Source organism: Mchenga conophoros, linkage group LG18, assembly GCF_057382185.1.
Source record: "Mchenga conophoros isolate Kocher_MC1m ecotype Shallow Benthic linkage group LG18, M_conophoros_male_GT1.1, whole genome shotgun sequence".
Classification (NCBI taxonomy): Eukaryota; Metazoa; Chordata; class Actinopteri; order Cichliformes; family Cichlidae; genus Mchenga; species Mchenga conophoros.
The window spans coordinates 37,228,282-37,252,736 of NC_140543.1; the positions used below are offsets into that span (position 1 = coordinate 37,228,282).

Sequence of the window (24,455 nt, forward strand, 5' to 3'; positions counted from 1 at the left end):
GGCCCCACTTAGGTTGCTTAATATTTCCACTAAGTACTCTTTAAAATGCCAGAATATGAAGGATGGAGCAGGTTTAAATTTATTAGATTGATCAGTTTTGTTGAACTATGAAATATTTTGGGTGCAGTGTATTTTTTGCATACAGGTATAACAGAATAGCTTTTGTGTTGTTGTTTATTTAAACTTGAGTATGAACTTATACGAAATGCAGCAAGATATTTAAAAAACTATTTTATTGATCAAAAAATACACTATATCGGATTTATATCGGTATCGGACATAAAAAAGTGGTATCGTGCCATCTGTAGTATAAAGTGGGATATATTACAAAAATCTAGACCAGAAGGAGGATGGGCAGTCCCAAATTTCAAACTATACCATTTGGCATTCACATTGAAATATATCAGGCAATGGTTGGATCCAGATGCAATGGCCCCATGGTTGGACATTGGAAAACACCTTGTAACCTCGATTACACTACAAGACTTTCTTTTCTCTGGGATTTCACTTAAACAGTGCTCATTGCAACAGGGGCCTATAATTTCGTATTTATTGAAATCATTTAGACTTTCAGAAAAAGGTCTTAGGTGGACTAACAAAGTGGCACAAGCACACCCCTGTATGGCAAAATATCACTTGCTAACTGGGTCCAAAACCTTCACTAAAAGCCCATGGGCTCAAAGCCCTATCCAGGTGTTAGAGGAGTTACAGTAAATGGTACAAATTCAAATGCTTAGTTTCCAGGAGCTGGTTACTCGCTATACAGTCCCAGAGCAGTCATTATTTCACCATTTTAGATTACGCTCAGCCCTCAAATCGCATAATATCCAGTGGGGAGACAATTTAAAGTTAGACTTAATTGTAGAGCTGGTGCAAAACTCACCTAAAAGAATAGCTTCATCTATCTATTTGAATCAATTAAAGTGGTTAAAATCCCAAGATTTTCTATTAAAGAATGGCAAAAAGACCTGGCAGGCCAACAGGAGAAGATGGCCTGGACCACAACCTGGGCCAATGTTGCCAGTTGATCAAAGAATCCCAGCCACCAATTTATCCATTATAAGATTAACCCTTGAGCCCACTGGTGCCATATAAATACAACTGAATTGAATGCAGCATTCTCAGGACTAGTGTAATATTTAGTAATAATATTAACTTACTGTGTTTCATAGTTATTAGCTTATTGAGTTGATTTACTGGCCTACAGACACCTGCTTCAGTGACAGAAAAGGATATTTTACACAGAGACAACGATCTATCATTTACTCAGCTGTCGTCAATGACTTCCCTTTAATCCTCATGGATGTTTTATTAAGTACATACAGGAAGAGAAATTTGAAGATGTGCCAAACAAAGCAAAGCCTTTGTGGATACTGTGCACAGAGGGAAGCAGGCTACAGTAAGGATGTTTTCCTCCTCTTAATGTCTGTAGCTCTGAATGCAGAGATATAAAAATATACCCCATTCAGTGGGCCATGTTGCCTAGCAGCCAGTTAGTGGGTAGGATGGTGTGACAGTGTGTGAGATAGGCAATGTACCAGACACAGAGCAACTCTGTCACGGAAAGAAAGAGAAACTGTGATTGACAGAGAATGTTTTCCACCTAAACTCTGTGCCAGGGGCAAACAATGAGCTGAAACGTAATCGTGCACGCTCCTCACAGTTAGCATCGCACGGCAATATTTTATGTATAGCACAGAATCAGCAAACCCTACATGCAAGCAGGCTTCCTCTTCATTACACATTCATATGAAATTCACACATTTTAGCTGAAAATACAACATTTTGGAAAGACTGGCTCGGGAATCTGCCGCGGGTCGGTAGATGGCATGGATCACCTGTGTTACTGTGCATCATAGAGCAGAAAAATATCAACAGGCCTAAAAGCTGGGTGTGTGAGTGAATATAGAGAATTGTGTAGAGGTTGTTTTGTGCGATGCACTGTCAGAATTGTCCTGGCATGCCTTCTCACTAATGCCTTTAGATTAGAGCTGGGCGATATGAGATTTTTTCATATCACGATATGTTTTTTTCATTTCAGGCGATAACGATATCTATCACGATATAAGCCAAATAACTATATTTGTACAATTTAAATGTGCCGTTGCTCACAAGTAAAATGTGAAATAATCAGCAGCTTGTTTTTAAATATTTATTTCCCATAATAAGTTCAACAGGGTAGATGTACTTAAGGAACATGAGACTTTTTCAGATAAATAAAGGCAAATATTGCAAACTACACAAAAGGCAGCCGCTAAAGCGTTTAAGTTTCAAAATAGAACAAACGAAACAGACTAAATTGTCAATTCCACTTAGAAACAAAATATTAATTCTAAAAATAAATCTTAGTTTGTTTTACAGAAGAACAGACAAAACTGACTAACTTTTGTCAATATCAAATAAACTGAGAACTAAAAGGAAATTCTCAATCTCTCCTTGTTGTATAGCTGAGCTTTTCAAACAGTTTTAACAGTTACTTTAGTCTGACAAAAGCCGAATGACGAATTAGCGCTTCCAGTCAGAGACTGAGGCTACGTCCACACGTACACGGGTATTTTTGAAAACGGAGAGTTTCCGTTTTCGTTTTAAAAAATAATCCCGTCCACACATAAAGGCAGAAATGAAGGAAAACGCTGCTATGAACATGCCAAAGCAGCAGGTGGCGCTAGATTCCTAACCTGTAGAAATGTTGGCCAATCAGAAGTCTAGAAGCCTCGGTGGGAAAAAGTAAACAAAGCTGGGACATAGAAGCAGAACCGAGTCGTATGTGTGGAGGGACAGTAACTGTGTGTATATGTCAGCATTTAAACACTGCAGAGAGTAGAATTAACAGTATTGTAGAAATTCATTTCACCGAAACAATAACGTGGCGCACAGTGTGACGTCAAAAAATGCGCACACCTTTGACGCTGCGTTTTCTCCGTTTTTCTAGTCCACACGTAAATGCAAAAACGGAGTTTTCAAAAATATCCACCCTGGTCGGAGTTTTTAAAAATCTTCGTTTTCAGTGACCAAAAACACGTTTATGTGTGGACGAAAGGTGCAAACGCATAGAAAAATCTGTGTTTTCAAAAATACCCGGGTACGTGTGGACGTAGCCTGAGCATGCACCAGTTTATTATATTTCCAGACTTGCTTTCGGCACATTTACAGTGCACGCTACTCTGTTTTTTGTCAGACTTGAAATAGCCGAAATACCTTCACACTACGGAGCTTCTATGGCTCTTCCGTTCGACAATCTCTCCGGCGTTGGAACCATCATCTGTTTTCTCTTCGGTCACGCTCGGTTGATTTTTCTAGTCGGCACACTCATTTCCTCCATTACCCGGGCGGTACGGTGGCTGGCTGCTTCCCAAACATGTACGGCTTGGCACTTGTGCTGTACGTAACAAGTCACGTGACGTGACGCTGCAGCTGTGATTGGTTCGGCTCTGCGCTACTTAATTTGGATTGGCTGTTCTTTTTTTTTTTTTAAAGAGGACAAGAGCGGCGAGGTCTATCGCGATAGCTTAATTTTTCTATCGAGAAAAAGTTACATACATATCGTTATCGTTCTATCGCCCAGCTCTACTTTAGATTTAGCTGGGCCTGACCACTGGAACGATTATGTCTCAGGGCCAGAAATATCCACGTATCCAACGTCCAACTTCAAACATGACAGTAAGTGAAGGGACCATGAAGAGAAAATTAGAGCGTTCAAAGACTCGCTGTGCTGTCAGACACTTGACCAAGCAGCCAGGCGTGGTTTTACCTCCCATCCTTTCTCTGGACTCCTGTTTCTGCCACACACTCTAAGGAACATGCCCCACTGGTTTGGACGACACATTGGTGCCTGCCATGTGGTTGTTTTGGTGTGTTCGGAGCCAGACGTTAACATTTAAGGAGGAAATAGGGTTGTCTGCTAATGCTTGCACACATACATGCACATGCATATACTCCACATGCCGCTGGTACTGCCAAAAGGTCTTACTCTGTGCCACGTCATGTTACAACCTGTGGTACAAGAACAAGTGGCCTACAGGAGGTGATGGCAGAGTCAGAGGTTTTCTGAACAGCATCATTAATCAAACTCACAGAAATGCTTTTACAGACTCACACATGTTCTTTTCTTGGCTCTTTGTCTACTTGTCATTAATTAATCAGTCAGTAATTAGAAAAAACAAACTGAGATTTTACTTCCAGTGGCAAACACCTGTGCACAGTACACAACAGGACAGCGTGTACACTCCTGGGTTGTCCTGAAGACTGATTTTTTGACCTTTGGGGGTTTCGGAGTAATCAGCAACAAATAATCAAAGCTTCCCCCAGCAAGTGGAGGGTTGGGGTGGCGAACAATGACACGTCTAATTTGATAAACACAGCAAAAGTTCAAGACAACGTTGACATTTCAGCTAGTTAAAAGTAGATCACTCAGATAGAAATTCACAAGCAGCAGAAAAGCTCTTACTGTCTCCTTTCACACTGCTGCTCTCTGTCACTGTCTGACCTTGTTTTTCACATTCATCATCGTTGTGAAGCAGTAGGATCCTGTCACCAGATTTCTGCTAAAGGGAACTTGAAAAATGTCTAAATCTAGCAACAATTTGGCGAAATTAGCAGCAGTGAGAAGAAATGTGAAAACAGGAAATCAGCTGACACGATGAAGTATGTTTGGCCTTTTCTGTGCTTTTATTTATTTCAGGTTCTTTATGTTTGGCTACTGCAGATTTTAAGAAATAATTCTACTCATATATGACGCTGTGTGGTCAAATACATCAGCGATCTTCAGCAGCAGTTTGCAGAAGGTTTGTCAAAAATTCTCTTGGGACATTTGTCACTTTGTCGTTCATTTTCAGTCCAGTCCTTGTACCTGAACATTTTCAGAGCAATGATTTTTGTTTGTTAAGTCATGTAACTGACATAACTATTATTCATGCATAAACACCATGCACCAAATTCACAGGATGAACCAGTGTTGTGCCTGCAAATAACAAAGATCATTTATATTTGGTTGTCTGTTATTTGCAGGCATGTCTCAAAAACACACGAGAAAACACAATTTGACCGACATTGCTGGTGGAATATTTCTGCACCAACAGCATGCTGGTTCTGCTCGGTGTTTAACCTTCCCTGATGTCTGAAAACTTGACATATTGCCATATGGTGTGCACAGTGTCCTTAAAAAGGTGAAGGAAAAAAGCACAAGTGGCAATCTGTCGACAGGAGATGAACGGTATCCAAAATTCACAACATTAAGAAATGAGGGAAAAATCCAGCAAAGACCTACATCTTGACCTGAGAGATGCACCTGGAACAAGCCAGCCTTTACAAAGAGAAACGGAGAGAAAAGACACGAGAACTGGCCTGACAATCAGCAGGGAGGGATCTTACAGAGAGAGGAATGCTAAACGTTGGGTCAAACCATCAGTATGTGCAGAGGACGTCAGGAGCAAGGCACAACAGTCAGTGTCAACAGCATCCTTAGAACACAGTACAGGCTCTGTCAGGGTTTGGACTGCACCTCAGCCCATCAGATGCTGATTCATCATGGAAAGCATCTTATTGTGTACAGTCAGATGGTTTCTTAGGTGTTTACAGTCTCAGTAGGTTGCATGTCTAAGTAAAGTAAAATCTTTACTTCCTACTAAACTCCATTGCTGGTGTGTACGTAGAGTCTGAGCAGCAACACAGCCCAGTCTACGCCCAACATGTTCACATTGTCGTCCAAATCTTGAGGAAAATGTCATTTTCCTGGTGCAGCACAATTGTGACTGGGGAACAAAAGCACTGCTGGCGCAGATTTAAGACGTAAACACCTTAGATATGGTGACAAGCAGGCAGAAGTTAGGCTGATGTTTAATTCAGTGTAAAGTTAGACTAACAAATCATCTTTGCACGCACTAACCTGACAGTATAAAGCAACAGATGAAATATTATTATCATGTTCTGCAGTCAGTACTAGAAATACAGATCAAAACAAAGGCAGCCTTAATGGGCCAAAACCAATATTACTGCTATTATTATTAAAAACAGAGATGTCTTCTTTTTAATGCTGCTAGAAGAACGCTGCAGATTGTGGAGCCTACGGGAAGAAGGCTGCTTCACAGTCTGTGGGCGTATAAACGAAATGCAGCATGATGGCAGTAGGATTTAGCCCAGAAGAGGAGAGAAATGACTGTGCAAGTCCAAGCCTCGCACTGATCTGTCGGGAACAGACTAAAGCCCGAACCTGTGGCTGCTAATGTGCTAATCCTGATTATTCAAAACACAATGAAAGTAAGCTGCAGTAGTGCAGCGTTAAATCTGGACTCTCCTCACTCCTTTCTGTCTGCTGGCTCTGATCGACTGTGAGCCATGAACGATATCTGCACACTGACGATGTTTGATCTCAAATCTTTGTCCCCAACAAATCTGCTGTATGCAAAAGGAATCGTAACAGGATGCAGAGTCACTGGCCTCTGAAACATCAGGTAAACATCACTGCTATACCATTACAGCCTGCCTGGCCAACCTAGAGCAAAAAGCATCCTCAGTGTGTATCCACAACAATTTAACAGGTGATTTCTCTGTGAGTGTGTTTGGCTCCCAGGACAGTGACGAGCATCGGCGAGGAGCACCTGCACCAGCTGCCCCCTCCCTCCCTCCACCGTCCCCACCAGAGCAGCACAGACCCATCGCTGAGAGCGTTTACATCGTAATAGACGGACAGATGTTCACCTCTACGAAATAGAAGCAGGGCAGCAGGGTGACGCTGTCCTTGGTCTCCTTCCCGCCTTTCAGTCGCTCCTTGGCACGAGACATCACGAGCGCCCGCTGGTCTCTCCCGTTGCCGGGAGACAGGGAGCTGTACCTGATTCCCGTCGTAATTTTGCCGAAACTGCGGCCGACCCCCCCCTCCCCCTCGACCCTCCCTAGCTCCCAAGCCTCTAACGGCGGACCTCCATCGCCGGGCAAGGTGAGCTGGAAGTGTCGGTGCTTCCTGATGGGGTCCGTCGCCCCTGAAAATATGGTGGCTGGTAGGCTTTAAAAAGCCGTGCTAGCGCACGACTCCAGACACCGTCTCCTCCAGAAGTGTTGGACCGCTGTGGCGACACTCAGACCATTCATCGTGGAAACGTGTGTGATACTGAGAGATGAGCCCTTCGGTCACGCTGGTCCTCCGCAGGTACCTCAGAGACGCTCACCCACTCGCTGTCCTCCAGCTCTGCTGCAGCAGGTGAGCCTGGTTGTGTTCGCCGGAATAAGCGTCGATGGTTCCTGTCGGGCTTTTCAAAATAATCTCAAAGTACTGCTTTTTGTTTGTTTCGGCTTTTTTTTATTCAGTAAATGCAGCACAGTTGCTATATATATATATATATATATATATATATATATATATATATATATATATATATATATATAGAGCACAGGAAAATGAAGAAGAAAAAGATGTCCCACTATGCACCCATTTAGCCAGGAAAATGTACTGTACTTTCCATGTTATGTGACTGTTTTAGAGTCACAGACCCACTTGTGAATAGTTTTTCGTGGAGTACATGTCAATTATTGACCTATGAAACATAACAGCAAACTTGAGCTGCCACTTTGTTTCTGTTTTTGCCTGACAGAACTGACGACATTCCATAAATTTCTAAGTTATCAGCTAAACAGCAAAAATGTTTCCAAAGACTATGTATGTATCACAAATACACACTTATCTTCTAATTACTATACTTTCACTCACCAACACTGAAGCACAAACATCTTGCAGTTAAACAGTTCGATGCTCTAAAACGGGGGTGTCAAACTCCAGTCCTCGAGGGCCAGCATCCTCCTTGTTTTTGAGTTATCCCTGCCATACCTTCTGCTGATTACCTGGATCAGGTGTGCTTTGCCAAAAAGCTACAAAGGCAGGTTAGTTAGAAAACAAGCGAGACAGCGGCCCCTGAGGCCTGGATTTCGATACCTGTGCTCTAAAGGGTGACAACAGTGCAAAAACGGTCATGCCATACTGTAAACATGCTTTTTTAAATGTACTGCTTGTGTTACATGGACGTTTTGGGGGGGACAGACTCACTTTTTGAGCCAGTCACGAGTGTTAGAGGAGGGATGTGAAATTTATTTTACATCGTAGGCCACATACAGCTGACTTTGATCCTATGTGGGACAATTCATTGGCCAGACTATCCTGTAATCATAAATATAATGTTTTCATTAATTCACAGAAAATGTCATTTTTAAAATGTTTTTCTTATAACTGGGGACTCGCTGTACAAGAAAAATAAAAAAAGTAGTAGCTAAAAACAGAAAAACAGGAATTTTTCTGTCATTTATCTCTTAGTTAATTATTTTTGTGTGATATAAACTGGAATGGGAGAGGTGTTTATCAATGGGAAAAGCTGTAAAACAGTTAAAAGCTCACATTTTCTGAAGCTGTCCAGTGGGCCAGACTGGGGTCTTTGACGGGCTGATTCTGGCCACCAGGCCTGCAGTGTTTCTGACTTCAGCTCTACAGGTTAATTGACACTTCTTCTGTAATAACTACACATATTTTGACATATTAAGAAAAAATACTATAACAAAATCAGGTAGTGCCACTTTGCTCAGCAACTGATCTTTTTTTTACTTCCAAAATATGTTTTTTGTTGTTGTTTTTGTTTGTTTGTTTTTTTAAATATAGCGGTGTGCATCTTCTCCTCCGGTATGTGCACTGCAGACAGGCAGGTTGGAAAGAGTCTGATTTCGGGACATTTTTATTTCCCAGAAAGTCTGACAAACTGTTTATATTCCAAATGTAGAAGTTGTTGATATAATGGCTGAAATTAGCCTAAAAAATGTTACATTTCCTTCAAATTTTCCGCTTTAGATCTCAGTTAAGATGAATACAGTAGCCTATTATTAAAAATAAAATAGCTGAAAACACAGATGTGTTGCATTTTGAAACTGCAGAATGTTTAAAACATGTGGAGGAAACTCGCTAAGCACATGCCTAACATGATCTACGCCTTTGCTTCTGCTGTATCAACACTAACCTTTGAATCACACGTGAAAATCCATCTTCTCAACACACGATCTTCGGAAAAAAATCAAACCTGATCGACGCACATGACGTCACATGTTCTAAAAACCTATTTTCTGCAGCGCGCTTGAATGAATATGAAGGATCCTTTCTCTCAGCACTGGGCCGTAATGTTGTGTAATATGTGGGACACGCAGCCCTCGGGCCATGCTATGGCCGTGGGACACAGCCTGCTGTCAGTGCTGTAACAGGTGATCAATCCCATCACCCACGCTTAGCTTTTCATGAGGAGAGAGAGCTGGAGTGCAGAGAAGTCACTGATCAGGAAAATAAATCATTTACAAATATGATAAATAAACTAATCTAAATACATTTCTGCACTGCATTTTAAGCACATGGTGAAATCGAAAGTGGAAACGGACTGGCATTTTATAGCACCTTTTATCCAAGTATTCATACAGTGCGTTACAACCCGGCATCCACAGGCAGCTCAGAATCACCACTTAACCTACAGGCAAGTCTTTGGACAATTGGACAATGATGCTTATGTATGAGTGTTAATCCTCTAAGGCAGGAATGGCCCAGCGGTCAGTTCTGCAAAGTGTGGAAATTACTGAGACGTCATAAATACAGGGAGTGCAGAATTATTAGGCAAATGAGTATTTTGTCCACATCATCCTCTTCATGCATGTTGTCTTACTCCAAGCTGTGTAGGCTCTAAAGCCTACTACCAATTAAGCATATTAGGTGATGTGCATCTCTGTAATGAGAAGGGGTGTGGTCTAATGACATCAACACCCTATATCAGGTGTGCATAATTATTAGGCAACGTCCTTTCCTTTGGCAAAATGGGTCAAAAGAAGGACTTGACCGGCTCAGAAAAGTCAAAAACAGTGAGATATCTTGCAGAGGGATGCAGCAGTCTCAAAATTGCAAAGCTTCTGAAGCGTGATCATCGAACAATCAAGCGTTTCATTCAAAATAGTCAACAGGGTCGCAAGAAGCGTGTGGAAAAACCAAGGCGCAAAATAACTGCCCATGAACTGAGAAAAGTCAAGCGTGCAGCTGCCAAGATGCCACTTGCCACCAGTTTGGCCATATTTCAGAGCTGCAACATGACTGGAGTGCCCAAAAGCACAAGGTGTGCAATACTCAGAGACATGGCCAAGGTAAGAAAGGCTGAAAGACGACCACCACTGAACAAGACACACAAGCTGAAACGTCAAGACTGGGCCAAGAAATATCTCAAGACTGGTTTTTCTAAGGTTTTATGGACTGATGAAATGAGAGTGAGTCTTGATGGACCAGATGGATGGGCCCGTGGCTGGATTGGTAAAGGGCAGAGAGCTCCAGTCCCACTCAGACGCCAGCAAGGTGGAGGTGGAGTACTGGTTTGGGCTGGTATCATCAAAGATGAGCTTGTGGGGCCTTTTCGGGTTGAGGATGGAGTCAAGCTCAACTCCCAGTCCTACTGCCAGTTTCTGGAAGACACCTTCTTCAAGCAGTGGTACAGGAAGAAGTCTGCATCCTTCAAGAAAACATGATGTTCATGCAGGACAATGCTCCATCACACGCGTCCAAGTACTCCACAGTGTGGCTGGCAAGAAAGGGTATAAAAGAAGAAAAACTAATGACATGGCCTCCTTGTTCACCTGATCTGAACCCCATTGAGAACCTGTGGTCCATCATCAAATGTGAGATTTACAAGGAGGGAAAACAGTACACCTCTCTGAACAGTGTCTGGGAGGCTGTGGTTGCTGCTGCACGCAATGTTGATGGTGAACAGATCAAAACACTGACAGAATCCATGGATGGCAGGCTTTTGAGTGTCCTTGCAAAGAAAGGTGGCTATATTGGTCGCTGATTTGTTTTTGAATGTCAGAAATGTATATTTGTGAATGTGGAGATGTTATATTGGTGTCACTGGTAAAAATAAATAATTGAAATGGGTATATATTTGTTTTTTGTTAAGTTGCCTAATAATTATGCACAGTAATAGTCACCTGCACACACAGATATCCCTCTAAAATAGCTCAAACTAAAAACAAACTAAAAACTACTTCCAAAAACATTCAGCTTTGATATTAATGAGTTTTTTGGGTTCATTGAGAACATGGTTGTTGTTCAATAATAACATTATTCCTCAAAAATACAACTTGCCTAATAATTCTGCACTCCCTGTAATTCCTGTTCCTTTTCCTGGCATGAGAAACAGCTGGAGCAAAGATGATTACCAGTAACTTCTATAGACGGTATTGCTGGCTCCATAGTTATTGATTAAAAAAAGTGTGGGGGTCAGGTAAGGGTAGCAGGAGGCACATTTCCAATTATGTTTAATTACTCATTAAAGATGGATAAGTACACCAGCTGGAAGATATGAACCAGGGCAAGTCTCCCACCCCAACCTGCAGAAATAACAGTTCACCACATTTGCTGTAAACCTTGATTTGGATTATATATTTTCTTTTTTCTTTATTGTGATAGTTTCATAATAAGCAGATTAAACACACTGAGACAGAAACTCAGAATACAGATTCATCTGCTGGTTCCCAAACTTCACAGTTTTAACTTCTTAAAAATAAGTTAACTGTAAATATTGGTTTAATTTTAAGCAATGATTGAAAAGTTATCAGCCATTAAAACATCTTATTTATATTTTCATTCACCTGAACAAGGATAAGCACTAAAATCAAAATGTACAAGTTATGTAATGACTACAGTGTTAAAGTTATGCATATACAATGACTGTGCAGTGACAGTACACCAGAATATGTTATGTATCAGCCATATTTATAGTGCTGGGGGTTACATGTGGGTGGCTTTGTAATAACTACAGCAGTATCTCTCCTGGTGGCTGAACAGTATAGGAAGAACAACTCTTTGGAGTCTTTTCCTGCTGCCCTATAGTAATTAGCATCCCAAGGCTCTGATACTTTTGCAACATCCCGTGATAGAGCATATCTGCTATATGTCATGCCTGAGCATTACTAGTGCTAAAGCTCACTAAAACATGTAAAAGAGGCTTAAAGAAAGAAAGAAACTGACCTGTGGTCTGATCCTCATCATGTCCTCATGGCAAGCATGCTTGGTTGTATACTACACTCTGATGGGCTCGCACTGTTTTCCTCATTCTGCTATTCTCAGCTCTGTTGGCACCTAAAGATTCTAGGCCAGCTAAACCATGCCAGTCCAATGGGGGATAACTCCCCCCCCCCCCCCCCCCCTCCCTCTCTCTCTCTCTCTCTCTCAGTGCAGTGCAATCCGGTTGTTCAGTCTGACGTCACTAGCCGTGTCTGGGTCTAAACTCCGCTGCAGGTCCATATATCAAACGATCACTGTGGCATTACTGAGAGTTGAAAAACTGTCTAAAGTCTTTCATCTTTAATAAAATGATCAGCGTTCTGCTCTACCAGGTGTAACAATTGAGTTTAACATCCAGGCATCCATGAAAACGGAATTTATGACATTTAACGGAGTTAGAAGTTAGCAGGGAGTTAGCTCGCTAGCTTCTATCTAAATACAATATAGCATGTCCTGACTGCGGGGTTTTGGAAACAAATTAAAACGTACAGCTCTGCTATCACTTCCAGCATAAATGAAGACAGAAAACTAAACAGCAGTGACGTTTGTAGGGTTACTGAAGTTGGGCTAGCTGGTATATAATGATGTGCTACGTGACCGCTAGCGACACAGCTATGTTAGCATAATATAAACAAGCTAACTTTTTTTCCACTCGATAAAAGTTAACGTGAGTGTTCTCGGTGGTCAGGAACAAATGTAATCGCATGGCAGGATGCTGTAAAAGGACCAAACTTCAGCCAGGAGAACAACTGAGATAATCCATCCACAATACGAGGTTAGTCATTCATATACTGCTGCATGGGCTGGGCTGTAGTTACATCCTAAGGTTTTAAAAACTGAGCTTAAATAAATGATTAGTGGTAATAAAAGCCGAGGGAGGTCAACAGGGATCACTGACTGTTTTAGGAGCTTTTTGAGATTAAATAGAAGAAAATACAAAACATTAAACATGTTAACAACACAAAAGCCATATTAAACGCAGACTACTTTAGACCCGGAAGTAGGATTCGTCACGTCATCACTGAACAACCGGATTCAGTGGGGATTTTTTTTTTTTATGTTTTGCCCTCCTCCCAAATCCTTCCATCCCCATCACACATGCAGGGGCTTAAGGTACAGGTGTGTCACTGAGGTGCGAGGTCAAGGTCAAATTTATTTCTACAGCACATTTCAAACAGCCGATGCTGCACAAAGTGCTTAACAATATAAAAATGGTATTAAAAAGCAACAATGTAATACAATAATAACAATAAAAAACAATAATAGGACAATAAAAGAATTAAAACAATAACTAAACTAATTCAAATAAGACCAGAATGCCTGGGTCATAGTGTGTTAAAAGCCAGGGCATAGAAATGTGTCTTTAGTAAAGATTTAAATTGCTCAAGTGTTTGTGCAGATCTAATATTTAAGGGGAGACTATTCCAAAGTCTGGGACCTGCCACAGAGAAGGATCTATCACCACAGGATTTGAGATTAGTCCGTGGGATGGACAGCATTAGTTTTGAGGTAGACCTCGTGGTTTTTCCTGGAGCACAAACAGAGAGGAGCTCAGACAGGTAAGGAGGGGCTCGGGCATTAAGTGACTTAAAAACAAAAAGTAAAAGTTTAAATTGGATCCTGTAGGAGACAGGAAGCCAGTGTAATGAAGCTAAAACTGGGGTTATATGCTCTCTCCGTTTGGTACCATGGCTGTGGCCCCCCCACACTCCCTAGCAGATCGTTACATGGAGAAACCTTTGGAATACAAGCAGGCTGATCCACACAGGTATGCACACAGGTGTACACACGGGTGTTCACAGACGCGGACTACAGCTTTCTTGGCTGCTGCCTCAAAGCACATTGTGCGCTGTCTATCTTGCGTGCTGCACAATATCGTTTATTATTTAGTATCTACTGATATCTACTGCTAGCTAGTTTATTGTGATGGTGCTGTTTTTTTTATTATGTTGCTCTTTGTTGTTTGCTTTCTCTTCTGTTTTTGTTCTCCATACGGGTGACCCAGGTGTTTGTTTTTTTTCTTTTCTTTTCTTTTTTTTTTCTTTCTTCCCCCCCTTCTCACCGTCTCTTCCCCCCTTTGGTTTTCTTTCTCTCCCTCTCTTTCTTTCATTCTTTCTCCCTGTCCTATCCCCCAGTCATGTCTGTCCCGTTTGTAGCAACTGAAAATAAAATAAATTCATAATTATAATAAAGGTCAATCAATCAATCAGTCTTTATTTATAAAGCACTTTTCATACAAAAAAATGTAGCCCAAAGTGCTTTACATAGTTAAAAGCAGCCCACCCCACCCTCCAACTCACTCCCCACACTCTCATTAACATAAATGACACATATCCCCCCCCACACACACACACATGCGCACACTTAAAGAGTAAAATTGGGCTGGGTTCGCATGAGCCAAGTGAGGAAACACTATAACAGGGAGCCGTCTGCACCGGGAGCCGGTCACAGACCGCAGCCTCCAGGCTGGGCACACAGCAGGAGGGAGGCAAAGGAGCCCCCCAACCAGGCTGAGAGGACCCCCAGAGACCCAGCAGCCACGGTCGATCACAGCCCCGGTGCAGAGAGCCCCCTCCGAGGAAACACTCGAGATATGACACAATAGGATATATACAGGGTAAAACGATAAAATAAATAAGAACAGGATACAATATAAATATAAATATAAATAGAGTAAGAAGATTAAAAAATGAATAAGAATAAAATCAATAAATATTAGGTAAAACCTAAATTAATAATATAAATAGAATAACAGGATAGAATAAATAAGCATAAAATAAATAAATGCTAAGTAAAAGCTAAATTAAAAAGGTGGTCTTGAGCCTGTTCTTAAAAACATGTACGTTCTCTGCGGCCCTGAGCTCCTCCGGCAGGCTGTTCCACAGACGAGGACCATACCACTGAAAAGCTGCCTCTCCGTGAGTATGTGTCCTGACTTTAGGGACAATCAAAAGGCCAGTACCAGAGGACCTCAGGGTCCGCGAGGGTTCGTATGGTAAAAGCAGATCTGAGAGATAAGAAGGCCCAAGACCATTAAGACATTTAAAAACCAGTAAAAGAACTTTAAAATCGATCCTGAAACACACGGGGAGCCAGTGCAGCGATTCTAAAACCGGTGTAATGTGGGCCCGCCCTCTGGTCTTCGTCAGCACACGAGCTGCTGAGTTTTGCAAGAGTTGTAAAGGTGAAATATTCTTCTTAGGAAGACCAGAGAGCAGGGCAGTAATCAATGCGACTGGTAATAAAAGCATGCATCAGCATCTCCGTGTTGGCCCGAGAGAGAATAGGGCGGACTCTGGCTATATTTTTTAGATGATAAAATCCAATTTTGATTACATGTTTAACATGTGGGATAAAACCAAGCTCAGAGTCAAAAATAACACCCAGGTTTTTCACTTGTAGCGAAGGACATAGTGAAAATGCCTGTAATTTAGACAAGAGTTTCTCTCTCTGAGCCTCAGGACCGACGATTAAAACTTCAGTTTTGTCCTGGTTAAGCTGTAAAAAGTTTTCTGCCATCCAAGATCTTATATCCAAGATACAGTTAAAAAGGGCATCCATTGGTCTGGTGTCATCAGGAGACACAGAGATGTACAGCTGCGTGTCATCAGCGTAACTGTGGAAGTTCACTCCATGCCTCCTGATGACACTGCCGAGAGGCAACATATACAAATTAAAAAGTACAGGGCCTAGAACCGACCCTTGAGGCACACCACATGTCATTCTATGGATCTTAGAGGAGCATGTATCCATACTCACCATAAAAGATCTGTCAGAGATATAGGAAGTGAACCAGTTGTGTACAGCACCAGAGAGGCCCACCATGTGTTTTAGTCTGTTTAAAAGAATAGCGTGGTCTACTGTATCAAAGGCTGCGCTTAGATCCAGTAGCACCAGCACTGAGAGCTTTTGGGCGTCCCAGTTACATCTAAGATCATTTAAAACCTTTAGGAGAGCCGTCTCTGTGCTGTGGTTCACCCTAAATCCAGACTGGAGTATCTCCAGGATCTGTCTATCATTGAGAAAATCATTAATCTGAGTAAAAACAAGTTTTTCTAAGATTTTACTTAAAAATGGTGAGTTGGATACAGGTCTGTAGTTATTAAAATCATTACAATCCAAATTGCTCTTCTTCAGAAGGGGCCTCACCACCGCCGTTTTAAAGGCAGCAGGGAAGACACCCAACTGAAGAGAGCAATTCATCATGTATAAAAGCTCAGCCTCAAAAAATCCATAAAGTGTTTTAAAGAGTGAAGAAGGAATTGGATCTAAAAGACATGTGGTGGGTCTCACTGTGGAGAAAACCTTCTGAAAGTTCTCAGCATTAACCAGGACAAAGCTGTCCAGTGTCTCCTCAGGTACAATCGAGCCATCAGATGTGTTTACAATCATATTGCGATTAGATAAAATATCAGATCTGATGGCGCTGATCTTTCCCCTGAAGTGGTCTGCAAACTGCTCACAGAGCGAGTCTGTGGGGCTTCTTTGGGAGCTGTTAAAATCAGGGTTAAATAAATGATCTATGGTGGAAAAGAGGACCTTGGGATTATTTTTGTTAATACTGATTATTTTGGTGAAGTATGAATTTCTTGAGTTCCTTAATGTATTATTGTACATTTTAAGTTGCTCGCAAAGTATTTGATGGTTGATAGTATTTTTATTTTTCCTCCATCTCGTTTCTGCTGCCCTGCAATTTCTTTTGAGTGTTTTGACTTCTTCGTTTCTCCAGGGTGATGCATGTTTTACGTTAATCTTTTTGGTGGTGAGTGGAGCAACGGAGTCAAGGCTTTTCTTCAGTTTGCTGTTGAAATGATTAAAAATCAAATCACAGGGTGCAGGTAGAATCACAGGGGGGCATTCGTCTAAAACCCTGGTAAAATTTGCAGCCACTTCAGAGGTTAGAGAGCGCCTCCTCACAGTTCACACCGAGGTCTCCTGCTGAATAAAACCGGTGATGTTAAAAAACACACAGTAGTGGTCAAAGACAGCCAAGTCAACAACAGAGGACACGCTGGTGGACAGCCCATGGGTGATGAATCAAATGGACCAATATGGCAAGGCCATGATGATCCACTTGGTAAAATAAATCCGCTTGGCATCTTTCTTGGCCTTAAGACAACAATTCTGATGGCTAAAGATCCAAACAGGACAAAAAAAAAAGAAAAAAAGTAGATAAATCTGCAAATCATCAGCAAAACAGTGAAATGAAATGCTGTACCGCGAGAAGATGGAGCCCAATGGCAACAAATAAAGTGCGAACAGAGCAGGACCCAAAATAGAGCCTTGAGGTAACCCGTATTTAAGAGGGGCTATTTTGGAGTTGTGGGGGCCCATACTGACATAAAAAAAACCTTTCTGACAAATAGGACCGAAACCACTGTAGGGCAGATCCTTTTAGGCCAGCATGAAATTCTAGCCATGATAACAGGATGTCACGGTCGACCGTGTCAAAAGCTGCTGACAAGTCCAACAATAAAAGGGCAGCAGGGCTGCCAGAGTCCAGAGTTAAAAGAATATCGTTAAAAACCCTTAAAAGTGCCGTCTCAGTGCTATGTAGTGATTTAAAACCAGATTGAAGTTTTTCAGAGATCATATTAAAATCAAGGTGGGCCTGCAACTGTAGGTAGACCACTTTCTCCAAGACCTTAGATAGAAAAGGAAGCTTTGAGATAGGCCTGTAGTTGGACAGAACAGTTGGGTCCAGGTTTTGTTTTTTAAGAAGAGGCTGAACTACAGCTTGTAGCATGATGGGACGCAGCCTGTAGCAAGGGACGTATTAATTAATCTCAGGATAAAAGGCCCAACAGTATTAAAAGTGCTTTTAAGCAAGCTCGGGGGGAGACAATCAGAGGGGCAGTGTGATGATCTTAGGTTACTAACTACCGCGGTCAAGTCCTTAAGGGAGACGGGATCAAACTGCTCTAAGACAGCTGAGCACACAGGAGAAGGACTCTGATCTGAGGCAGCAGACGACGAGACGAGGGCCCTAATCGATAGGATCTTGACATTAAAAAATGCTAAAACATCATCGCACATACTTGGTGAAGAAATGACTCCAGCATTATCACGTGAACTAAGAAAGCGGTTAAGGACATTAAAAAGTACCTGAGGCCTGTGACTGTTTACTGACACTAAGTTTGAGACAAACGTTGTCTTTGCAGTTTTTACAGCTTCTTGGTGAGCAGAAAGACGAGTCCTTAAAGTCTGTAGGTAAACGTGCAATCTGTCCTTTTCCCATCTCCTTTTGGCGCGTCTGCAGTCACGTCTGAGGGAGCGCGTAGGTGCAGGAGGCAGTCCTCCTCTGTCTCCTTCTGGCCACCTGTGCCTCAGTTTTGTCCACAACTTAGACGCTCACATTACTCACACTCTCATAACACATACATATAGGGCCTTGGGGGTGGGCACATTAAACGGCATTCAGAGGACAGTCTGTTCATTCACCGTCACCTCTGGCGCCGGTGCCCGACTCTCGATTTTAAACACATGTAGACATTGAGGGTTCTTGGGAGGGGCCGTGCTGACACCAGCTGCTGTCTGGCAGAGGTAGCTGGCACTGTGCCCCTGCCATGTTTTAAATGCACTTTAGAGCAGCACGCAGCAACACCACATATGAGCGGGCGGCGTGAGGTATGGGGTCTTCACACCCTCGTCACCATTGCGGATGGGGGCCGGGAGGAGGAGCTGGCCATCTGGTCTGGGTCCGAGCTGGTGGGCTTCCCCTCTGGGGGTGCTGGTGCCTGGACCCATTTGGGGAGTGTGAGTGCGTGTACTGCGTTCAGTTCTGTGTGTCTCCGTGTTGTGCGAGTGCTGAGTATTTGTATATGTGTGCACGAGGGTGGGAATGCATGTTTGTGTCTGTGTGTGCCTGTTTGTCCATGTGCCAGGTCGGGTCATAGACCCCACCTCTCTGGGAACATCTGAAGCCCCTCCAGGTGTGGGGGCCTGGAGGGGCTAGGTGCCCAGGTATGTAGTGGCTCACTCCTGGCGGCTCCTTGGCAGGGCCTGGAGCCCGTGGCTTGGTCGGGCCCCTTCTGGGGTGTGGAGGGCCCCTGGCTCTCAGATCTCTGGGCCCGGTGATCGTTCCACCCTGACTTTGCCAGTTCTCAGCAAAGCCTGCGGGGTTGTCACCATGGCCCCCTGTGGCTTCTGCACTGTGGCTGCTGCTGGTGACCCTCCCCCCCCTCTGGGGCTCTCCTCAGCTCTTTTCTAGGTGGGTGGTGCGACTGCCCCTCTGGTGGTCCTCCATGGGCTCTCGTGCTCTGGGGGGCCTCTAGATTTCTGGGGCCTGGATTTCCTCGATGCCTGCTTCATGTCCTGGGAGGCAGAGCTACGTCACGGGCGGCACAGGAATGAACCTAAAAGCAGACACTGAACTCGGAGTGGTTCGATGCAAAAGTGAATTTATTTACAAGTGAAAAGTGAAAGTGCACAGGAAAAGTCTCGCAGAGAGGTGGGTCTGAAATCAGAGAGAGAGGAGTTAGCGATATGCGCCGCCAGGGACGGGACATGACTGTACTGTGGAATGTGTGGGTGGCTTACTTGAGACAAGGGTGAGCGGCACTGCGGGGGAAGCCAGAGAAGGTCCGGGGTGTCGATGAGCCGAGAGGGAAGCGTCCTTCCAAGCGGAGCAGGCGAGGATAGTGAACAGGTGGGCAGGCAGGTGAGAGTGATCTTCTGATTACGCAGATTGACAGCAGCTGATGTCCTTACTGGCAGAGATGCAACTGACGTGACTAATGTTGCTGTGAGCATCCCTAATGCTCTTAGAATTTGTTTTACTACAATGAAAACATTTAGAAAAACTGAACCATACTACTGTCATAGTCCCTCTATGTATTGGCATTGTAACGTTGGGTTGTGTTGTGTGGTTGAGAAGAGGCGGCAAAACACCTAGCAGGCTAGGCGGAAGAATACACACCCACGCTGGTGTTGGGAATTCCACAGTGTGTTCTTTAATATACCTTCTCTTCATCAACCATATAAGCCCGGTTGAACGGCTGCAGCTTAACAAACATAGCGCACAGTGTTCGTACAACCAATAACGTTGCAAACAAAGGTGTCTGGAGAGGTAAAACATAAAATCCGTCCCTCCTCATGCACTAGCGTGCAAGCACATGTCCACACAATCACAGAGAGAGAGAGCAGAGCAGTGGCACAAACTGATGACACCATCAACCCTCGACTTGGGTGTCTTAGAGGGACACCACACCATAGTGGCTGTTACATATTCCCCCCGGGTTAAACAAAGGCTGTCCTCAGCCGAACCCAGGTGACCCTCCTCCCGCTACCCCCTTTCACTACACATAGCTACTTTAGGTAGTAAGCAGGTTGTGGAGGAATTGTTACACACCTGTACAGCATCGGTACAGTCCAGACTTAACCAGCCTCCATACATGGTCAGCAGGATAAGAAGTTAAAACCAAAACAGGGAAATGTACAGTGCAAAATCGACAAACTGGCATACATGACAGTGTCCCACATGGTGAATGTCCATTTAAACAAATGTTAAAGAAAGAAAATAAACTTAGGATAGCCAGGACAATTACAGAATGAAATTCCCTTTTTCTTTCATTGTGTTTCTTCTTTTTCCTCAAAAACAGCAACAGTAAGCATAATATGTGAAAACAGTACCAGAAAGTACTGTAGAAAACTTAAACAGCAGTCATGTCACAACAGTAACCAACACGAAATAGGGGAGACCGGGGATAGTTGTTACGTGGGTCAGTTGTAACACTTCCAGTTTCTCCAATCAGGGCTAAGTTTCAAATGATGTGACTCATCCTGTGCATGCCCAATTCAGTTCTGCTATCACGTGAAAAATCAGCACATTTTGTCAAACACAGACAATTTAACACGAAAAAAAGTAATTTGTATGCCCAAAAGTAAGTTTTTCTACTTTATTTCAATTTCTAATAGCATTATCTGCTTTGCAGTTATACTCATCAAACTTAAATTATGTTATTTGTATGTCTATGGGGATATATTCTGTGTAGGTCTTTAGTGCTAATGTTTAGCCGTTGGCTGTAATGTTAGCTAGTTCATGGCTATAGGAGTCTGGGTCAGTTGTAACAGCAACAGTCTGGGTTAGTTGTAACAATAACGCAGATGTTACCACACTATTACTTTAACTTATATTAAACAAGTTTGTGAACGACATCAGCAGAGAGAGGTTCACTGGTCACTTTTGTATATGCGGTTAATGCCATTGGCAACACAATTCCTCCACTGTTTGTGTTCCCACACATACATTATGCAGACCACTGTGTCAGAGATGGACCAGTAGGAAGTACTGGTAGTGGAAATAAATCAGGATGGGTGCAAGAAGCAGATTTCCTCATCTTTCTGAAGCACTTTGCAAACCACACCAAGGTAAGCCATGATAAAAAGTAATGGAATTGCGATGCTGGTGAACAACTACATTTTTTCAGCTTCATTGTTATGTTCAAAATTGGTGCAAGAGTTGTAGGTTATAATGCCCACTGAGCCAATGAGGCCAAACTCAAGGAAGACCAACCAAAATTAATGAAATATTCAGTTGCAGAAAATTCCATAATTTGTCTTTTTTGGGGGGTTGGAATATGTTCAAAAGCTAGATTTCTGCATTCTGTCACACACACAGCTACATAAATGGATGTAAGTGCATTCATGTGTTGAATAAACAAAGATTACATGTTAATATTTTGTTAGTACCCTTATTTCATTGTGTTACATTTTACCCCAGGATGTGTTACAACTAACCCAGACTATGGGGTTAATTGTAACATTTCACTCTTTGTGTTTGAGGCCATACCATGCACTGGGTAATTGTGCTGCAGAGAAAATAGCTGCACTATTTAATAGCAGAGACATGTAAATACTTTGCATTACATTTTGAATCCACTACCTTAAAAGAGCTCCAATTTACAGACAGAAATGTGAAAAATGTTACAACTATCCCCGGTCTCCCCTACATTAGAAAAAATACAAATTCAAGAACTATGGCAAAGCCGCATCGAACCCACGCCCAGGAAACGCAGCTCCACGCACATCCAATGGAGCCACGACGAAGAGGCCAAATAGAGAACGGCACCACAGTCCACAAACAGCGCTGAAGCGGCTCCAGTCGTTGCCACGGAAATGCACCGCCGCGACCCTTCGATCCTCCCGACGTCCGCGTCCAGGCCAGCCTGGTCCGTTCCCGCGAAACACGGCAGACATCCACTTTGCCGCGTCGTACCTTTTTATGTACCAATCATCAACCGCTCGAAGATACTGCACACTGAGGTCCAAGAGAAGATGTTCGGGCGCCATTTTGTAACGTTGGGTTGTGTTGTGTGGTTGAGAAGAGGCGGCAAAACACCTAGCAGGCTAGGCGGAAGAATACACACTCACGCTGGTGTTGGGAATTCCACAGTGTGTTCTTTAATATACCTTCTCTTCATCAACCATATAAGCCCGGTTGAACGGCTGCAGCTTAACAAACATAGCGCACAGTGTTCGTACAACCAATAACGTTGCAAACAAAGGTGTCTGGAGAGGTAAAACATAAAATCCGTCCCTCCTCATGCACTAGCGTGCAAGCACATGTCCACACAATCACAGAGAGAGAGAGCAGAGCAGTGGCACAAACTGATGACACCATCAACCCTCGACTTGGGTGTCTTAGAGGGACACCACACCATAGTGGCTGTTACAGCACCTTGTCATGGTGGAGGGGTTTGTGTGTCCCAGTGATCCAAGGGACTATGTTGTCCAGGGACTTTTACTGCCCCCTGGTAGTCTCCAAAAGCAAACAGGTCCTGTGTGAGGGGACCAGACGAAGAGCTCTTTATCGTGTTTTTTGTTGTTTTATTTTTGCTGCTTGCTGTCTTGTTTTCTGTGCTCTTTGCCAAAACTTGGATGTGGTGCCTTGCTTAGGATTACCATAATGACCCTAATATCAGTAAAAAGCACAGAATTGCTGCTTTCAGGAACTGCTGGAATTTTGCAATTGCACCAGTGGTTCAAGAGTCACGGTAGTTTGACACCGTATTCACACATAAGGATGTTCATAAGTGCACAATGCACCAGGACATCCTAAGTAGCACTCAGGTGAAGAGAAGGGCAGAGCTGTTAACTGATCAACACCTGGTGGCGAGTTGGATCAGGTGGTGGGAAAAGACGTCGGACAGACCTGGCACACCCAAATTTGCCAGGTGCACTGGGAATGCCTGGCAGAGGCCCCAGTCTAAGAGATCTTCAACTCCCACCCCCAGCAGAGCTACAAAAGATTTGATGGGAAGCTGGGGACACTGAGTCTGAATGGAACGTTCTACACCTCCATCGCTGAGGCTCCTGCAAGGAGCTGCAACTGCAAGGTGTTGCTTTTCAGGCTTGTTTAGCCTGTAGGATTTCTGACACAGCTGATGGGTACTGGCAGTCCAAATGGTTTGTGGCTCGGATCGTAGCTGAAGCAAAAACGCTGGTGTGGGAGATGTTTGGTGAGGCCATGGATCGAGACTTTCAGTCTGCCTTGAAGCAATTCTGGCAAATTTTCATGCAACTGAGGAGGGAAGCAGTGCTCTGCTCACACAGTGTATAGTGGGGGTGGGGTGCTGATGTGCTCAGGTAGTTGGGAGTTGGAAGGAATACTCCGAGGGCCTCCTTAATCCCACTGACACACATTCTGTAGAAGAAGCTGAGTTTGGGGACAAAGGGGATGACGAGCCCTCTCCTGAGGCCAGGTCACTGAGGTAGTTAGACAACTTCTTTGTGGCCCCTGGGGTGCACAGAGTTCTTGAATGCTCTGGATGTTGTAGGGATGTTTTGGTTGACACACCTCTATACCATATCACATGGACATCTGGATGGTATCTCTGAAATGACAGACTGGGGTGGTGGATCCCATCTTTGATAAGGTGGTGGGTGTTCTCAAACTTCAGGGGGATGACACTACTCAGCCCCACTGGAAAGGTCTATACCAGGGTACTGGAAATGTGAGTCTGTCCATCAGTTCAACCTCGGATAGAGGAGGAACAATGCAATTTTCAACCTGGTCGCGGAACACTAGACCAGTTATTTATCCTTTCAAAAATATTTGAGGGTCCATGGGAGTTTTCCAAACCAGTCTACATGTGTTTTGTGGACCGAGAGAAGGCATTTCCTGGGTACACTGTGACGATAAAGGGATTGACATGGTCAGCAACAATGAGCAGTTCGCCTGTAACATTTAAACAATCCTCAGTGGGGGCCAAGGAGAGCAAAGTGTGCCAAGCAAATAAAGTCACTGTCATATTATCATCTGTCTTTGTTGGTTTTAATTTATTTGAAAACAAAAAACAACAACAACAAGAAAATATTCCCCACGCCATTATACCCCCGGCAGCCTGAACTGTTGATACAAGGCTGGATGGATCCTGCATGGATACTTTCAAGTTGT

At 43.3% G+C, this 24,455-nt stretch overlaps 1 protein-coding gene across 1 annotated transcript in view; it reads right to left on the reverse strand.

The window, feature by feature from the left end:
- Positions 1 to 7,206, reverse strand: part of LOC146554378 (phospholipid phosphatase-related protein type 4-like) — a 68,838-nt gene extending 61,632 nt beyond the window's left edge. The window contains exon 1 of the mRNA XM_085255894.1: positions 6,697 to 7,206. Within this exon, the coding sequence (XP_085112020.1) occupies positions 6,697 to 6,780 (84 nt within the window). The 5' untranslated portion in view covers positions 6,781 to 7,206. The remainder of the gene's footprint in view (positions 1 to 6,696) is intronic.
- Positions 7,207 to 24,455: the final 17,249 nt, after the last annotated feature.